Raw genomic sequence first — 6,691 nt, forward strand, 5'->3', positions numbered from 1 at the left:
ATTTACCGTATGTTTTCATTGGCTAGAGGTTCTTACTGGCTGGTGAATCACTGGGCAAGAGCTCTCAATGGTCAGAAATTCCTATGGGTTACCCTAAGATTCAAACAATAAAAATACTAGGATTTTTTTCCCTACAGGAGAGATGGAACAGGTGAGATACAAGTAGAGAAAGGGAGAGAGTCAGGAGTCTCTCCCTGGAAGCACCATTTGAGTTTGCTTTGGTGAGGCAGGATGGAGGTAAAAGGAAAAAAGGGAAAGTGGTTATAACTCTTCTCGCTTCCGCAGGATGAGCTTCCTCACAAGAGCATTGATCTGAGGCCTGATCTCCTCCACCGACACAGTTGGGTCCCAAGCCCCTGTCACCTTCCCATCTGGGGCCACTAGGTACTTCCAGAAGTTCCACGTGGGCTCCTTCCCAGAAGTCTCTAGAGAGAAAGGAAGAAAGATATAAAAGTGTGCTTCCCTGCATATCCTTACCTGAGATTCCACTATCAGTGTTCATTCTTCCCTTGAGGCAGCAGTTCTGTTAGTTAAAATCACCTGGGGAGCTTTTTACAATCCTGATGCCCAAGCCACACTCCAGACCTCTTAAATCAGAATCTGTGGGGATAAAACTTGGGCATTAGTATTTGTAAAAGCTTTCCAAGAGATTCCAATGTGCAGCCAAGACTGAGAACTACTGCTGTGTGATTCTGTATCAGTTCCTTTATTGATGAACTCCAACTACTGAACGTTTTCCTACCCTACTCTGACAGACTTAATGGTTCTCAAATTTAGTCTACAGGCTGGCTGCATCAGAATCACTAAACGTTAGGAGAAACCAAAACCAAACTAAAGCCACTGTCATTGAGTAGATTTTCACTCATAGTGACCCCCTTTGGGTTTCTGAGGAAGTAAATCTTTACAGAAGTAGATTACCCAGTCATCCTTCTGTGGAATGGCTGGTGGGTTTGAACTGCCAACCTTCCAGTTAGCAGCCAAATGCCTTAGGCACTGCACCAGCAGAGCTCCTTGGGGGTTAGAAGAGGAGCTAAAATAATGATTCTTGGGCCCTGCTTCAGTAGGTCTTAGGCTTATGCATTTTTAAGAGCTCACCAGGTGCCTCTAAAGCATGGTTAGGTTTGATTGGTAACTATGTAACTATGGGATCTAGTGTGTGTGTGGGGGGAACCACTGCCATTGTGTAGATTCTGAATCACAGTGACCCCACAGGGTTTCCAAGGCTGCCAATCTTTACAGAAAGAGATTGACTCATATTCCTCCGTGGAGCAACTGGTGGGTCTGAACCTTGGACCTTCTGATTAGCAGCTAAATGCTACCAGAACTCCTTAGGAAACTGGGAAGGAACTAACAAAAACACACATGGAAGAAAAAGGAAACATTAGGAGTGACTCATGGAACAAAATGCAAATCGGTCTCAGTAAGGGGCCTTGCTAAACTGCAGTTTCTCATTTGCTCTTCCAGGTGAATGGGTTGGGGGTGGGGTGGTAAGGGACTCAAAGGCAACCAGGAGTCTGGAATGAGAGAAGGCAAATGGAGCCCCTAAAGGAGAAAGGTTTGACACAGGGGACAGAACAATAAAGCTTGGCCTATGACCCCATTTTGTGGCTCTGAGGCTTCAGGGGCTGGATAAGGGACTTATTTCTGAAATACTAAAATTTGATATTTTAGTTCAACAGGTTCCCTCCCATGGTGTACAGACTTTGCCTCTAACTCAGGACAAGAGATGTTGGCTGGCCATCTTGGTCAGCCTTCTTTAGGCAGATGGTGTCTCCTGTCTGCACCTTGGTTTCTCCTAAATTAGTGAACTACACTAATTCATACTGACTAGAATGTAAGGGCCCAGCCTCCTACTAGGAGCTGGTGCATGTGAAAATAGGATCCCAGAGATGTCAGTAAGAGTGGCTGAGGGAACAAATAAAAATGCACAAACAACAGAAGATAAACTGGGACCTCCCCAAAATTAAATACTTACGCTCATCAAAAGACTACTAAAAGAATACAAAAAAAACCCAAACACTGCCGTGGAGTTGAATCCAACTCATAGAGACACCTCTTTGGGTTTCCAAGGTGGTATCTCTATGGAAGTAGATTGCCCAGTCTTCTTCCAAGGAGTGGCTGGTGGGTTTGAACCACCAGTCTTCTGGTTAGCAGTCAAATGCCTTAGGTAGTATACCACCAGAGCTCCCAAAAAAAACAGGAGAACCTACATATCTGTTAGGTTTTAATCCCTAAAACAAATAGAAAAATTCAACACCTCAACATCAAAATGATAAACAATCCAATCAAAAAAATGGGCAAAGGACATGAACCAACATTTCACCAAAGAAGATATCCAGGCAGCTGACAAACAAATGAAGAGATGCTCACAATCACTAGCTATTAGATAGCTGCAAATCAAAAATACAATGAGATACCATCTCACCCCTGCAAAAATGGCATGGATTGAAAAAAAACTAGAAAACAACAAATGCTGGTAACTTTCTGAGGAGACTGGAACTATTATACACTGCTGGTGGGGCTGTAAAATGCTACAACCACTATAGAAAATGCTATGGTGCTTCCTCATAAAAGCTAGAAATAGAAATACCACATGATCCAGCACTCCTAGGTATATATCCCAGGAAAATAAGAACAGTGAAAAGACATATGACACATATGACATGAATAGACATATGGACAACCATGTTAACTGCAGTATTATTTACAACAGCAAAAAGATGGAAACAACCTAAATGTCCATCAATGGATGAATGGATAAACAAAATGTAGTACATACATACGATGGAACTGTGCAATGATAAAGAATAATGATGAGTCTATGGTAGCATAGTGCCTAAGGCACTTGACTGCTAATCAGAAGGTGGCGGTTCAAACCCACCAACCACTCCTCAGAAGGAAGGTTGGGCAATCTACTTCCATAGTGATACTGCCTCAGAAACCCAAGGAGGGGTCGCTAGGAGTCAGTTCTGACTCTATGGGACATAACAACAACATGAAACATCTTAGAACATGGATGAATCTGAAGGACATTATACTGAGTGAAATAAGTCAATCACAAAAGGATAAATATCGTATGACACCACTTTTATAAAAAGTCAAGAATAGGTTTATACACAGAAAGCAACATTCTTTAATGATTACTAGAGACAGAAAGAGGAGGGAGGTAGAATCACTTGATAATAGACGTGTATTAATGCTGGTAAAGGGAAAGGCAATACACAATATGCAGGGAGTCAGCCAAGGTAATCAAGGCAAATGAAGACACTGAGAGGTATGCAAGAATAAAGGACACCTATGGCAATTGCTATAATATATACAATTCGGCACCAACAACAAACCCAAACCTATTGCCATCCAGTAGATTCCAACTCATAGCAACCCTACATGACAGAGTAGAACTGCCCTACAGAGTTTCTAAGGCTGTAATCTTTACAGAAGCAGACTGCAACGTCTTTCTCCCATGGCACAGCAGGGGAGTTCAAATTACTGACCTTTTGATTCATAGCTGAGTGCTTTAACCACTGTGCCATCAGGGCTCCTAACAACAGTAATAACACCCAACAACAGTTATATAGATATGTACACTGTATAGGTGTGGAGGGTGTATGGAAGTCCATGCATGTGCACATATGGGTGTAGCTGTGGGCATTTGTATATGTGTATTTGTATGTACTACATATATATTCATATATATAATAGAGCACATAGGAGACCCAGTTATAGAAACTTCTTAAGATATATCCAAACACCTTGCAGGATTGAGCTACTGGGCTTGAAGCCTAAGGACCACAGTCTCAGGGGACATCTAGGCCAACTGGCATAACACAGTTCATAAAGATAATATTCTACATCCTAGCTCTGGTAGCATAGTGGCAAAGACACTTGCCTGCTAACCAGATGGCTGGCGGTTCAAACCCACCAGCCACTCCTCGGAAGGAAGGTTGGGCAATCCTACTTCCGTAGTGATACTGCCTCAGAAACCCAAGGAGGGGTCGCTATGAGTCGGGGCCGACTCGACGGCACATAACAACAACAACAACAAGTTTCATGAGTAGCGTCTGGGGTCTTAAAGGCTTGTGAGTGGCCATCTAAGATAACAGCTACTGGTCTCTTCCTGTCTGGAGCAAAGGGGAGTGAAGGAAACCAAAGACTTCAGGAAGCAATTAGTCCATAGGACTAATGGCCTGAGACCAGAAGAACTATATGGTGCCCAGCTACCACCAATTGACAGTCTGACTAGGGACACAATAGAAGGTCCCAGTTAGAATGGGAGAAAAATGTAGACCAAAACCCAAACTCATTAAAAAAAAAAAACCAGACTTATTGGACTAATAGAGCCTGGAGGAACCCTAGAGACTTTTGACCTGGAACTAAAGCCACTCCCAAAGATCACCTTTCCGTCAAATAATAGATTGGCCTATGAAATAAACAATAATACCTGTGAACAATGTGCTCCTTCGAACAATCAACTATATGAGACCAAATGGGCAGCCTTTCTCCAAAGGCAAAGATAAGAAGGCAATGAGGGGCAGGGAAATTGGAGGGTTGGGAAAGAGAAAGGCAAGGTAAAAATGGGGAGGGTGCTTGCACATTGTAGGGACAGCTACCAATGTCATGAAACAATTTGTATATGAATTGTTGAATGAGAAACTTATTTGCTATATAAATTTTCACCTGAAACACAATAAAAAGTTAAAGAAAAAAAAGTGTAGCTGAGGGAGAACCGCAAGGTAGCAGAGATAGCCATATTCTCAGAAAGGAGTACCTAAATACCTTAGCGCATGCCTACACCCAATCTCCTCAAAGCTTATTGCTGAAATAGAATGCCATCCCACCAGAGAGGGTCAGAAGAGGCTCCAGGTCACCCCAGCCAGCAAGTGGCTTCTGCTGCTCAGAGAGTCAAGGCTTAAGGCAGCTGAGGGAAGGTGTGAGGATGAAGGGACCAGGACTCACGGGTCAGGTACTTGAAGGCAGGGTGAGCACCAGTGCCACTGACTGCGATTTTGCTAAACATCGGGAAAGAGACACTGTAGGTTCGGCGGGCAAAACTCTCAATCTCCTTGTTGTTGTCAGGTTCCTGCTGCCCAAACTGGTTGCAGGGGAAAGCAAGCACATTAAAGTGGTGGGGACCCAGCTCCCGCTGTAGCTGCTGCAGGGCTCGGTAGTGTTGGTCTGTGAAGCCACACTCGCTGGCCACGTTCACCACCAAGGACACCTAGGTGGAAAAAAAATAACAAAAACTTAGTAATACACAACCCAATGAAAAGGCATACACTTGTACACACTCTCACATGCCCACATGTAACTCCCCCAATAATTAATGCTCTTTCAAATATACAAGAACACAATGTACACATATACACAGATGTAAATATATGTGCAATGCTCTCATATGTAAACAAGCATATATCCATGTGAAATTAAACATGCAGTGGCTTATAGACATGTGCATACTCATGCAATGAACATCTGTGAACGTAAGTACACAATACACATAAATTGGTATGCACATGCTCCATGATACAAAGATATATAAGTACCCATCACACATGCCCACAAACACACACAACACATTCACAAAGAGAGGCACACACACTGGTAAGCACACATCAAGAGGTAGTGTGAGGGAGTGGAAAAGCAGGCCTGGGTTTTAATCTCTGGCTCAGCCAGCTAGCATGTCTTAGTTGGCTGGTACTGCTATAACAGAAACATCAGAAGTAGTGTCTCCAACACACAGAAATTTATTCTCTCACAGATTAGGAGGCTGGAAGGACGATTTGAAGGTGCTAGCCCTAGGGAAAGGCTTTCTCTCTGTTGGCTCTGGGAGAAGGTCATTGTTCTTTGATTCCTTGACAATATGAATGTGGTATGACATCTATCTTCCCCCATCTCTGCTTTCTCCCTTGCTCATTTAATCTCTTTTATATCTCAAAAGAGATCGATTCATAACACCCTATGCTAATGATACTTCATTAACATAGAAAAGAAAACCCATTTCCAAATGGGATTATAACCACAACTATGGGGGGGAGGACCAAACCCACTGCCATTGAGTCTATTCTGACTCATAGTGTCCCTTATCAGGTTTGCATGACTATAAATCTTTATGGAAGTAGATTGCCTCACTGTCCTCCCATGGAGCAGCTGGTGGGTTTGAACCACCTACCTTTTGGTTAGCCTAATGCCTTAAGCACAGCTCCACTGGTAAAGAGGTTAGGATTTATAAGAGATCTTTCTTGAGGACATAGTTCAATCTGTAACAGCCAGGTAGCACTCATCACTCAGTACTGTAGTTGCTGGTATACATGAACCCACTGAGGGCAGAAGCTGTGTCTGCTTCATCTCTGGGCCTGGCATATGGAAAAGTGTCTACTGAATGACTAGGTATAGTGTACACACATACACAAACACCTGCATGGGTACACAGACAGACATGGCTTTCTTGATAAAAGAACCCCCTGAGCCCCAGGGCAATCCCTTTTTACCTCTCCTTCTGGTTTACAGGTGAGGAGAGAGAACTCAGGGATGCGCAAAGTAGCAAGCGGGAAGAGCAGGAGAAAGGGGATTAAAAGCCAGGAAGCCAGAGAGAAGAGCAGTCAGCCGAAGGGATTAGGTGAGGAGAGGCAACTCAGGCCTGCCCAGAGTAGCAGGCCGGAAAAGCAGGAGAAAGGGGATAAAAAGCCAGGAA

At 43.6% G+C, this 6,691-nt stretch overlaps 1 protein-coding gene across 1 annotated transcript; it reads right to left on the reverse strand.

Annotated features, from left to right (window-relative positions):
- Positions 1 to 261: 261 nt before the first annotated feature.
- GPX7 (glutathione peroxidase 7) lies at positions 262 to 5,218 on the reverse strand (the record flags this gene model as incomplete). Its single annotated transcript, XM_007959181.1, has 2 exons — positions 262 to 425; positions 4,957 to 5,218. Coding segments are annotated over 2 exons (426 nt in total), but the record flags the coding sequence as incomplete, so codon positions are not given.
- Between the last annotated feature and the right edge of the window lie 1,473 nt (positions 5,219 to 6,691).

This window comes from Orycteropus afer, unplaced genomic scaffold (genome assembly GCF_000298275.1).
Source record: "Orycteropus afer afer isolate SDZICR_OR568_19922 unplaced genomic scaffold, OryAfe1.0 scaffold01859, whole genome shotgun sequence".
Lineage (NCBI taxonomy): Eukaryota > Metazoa > Chordata > Mammalia > Tubulidentata > Orycteropodidae > Orycteropus > Orycteropus afer.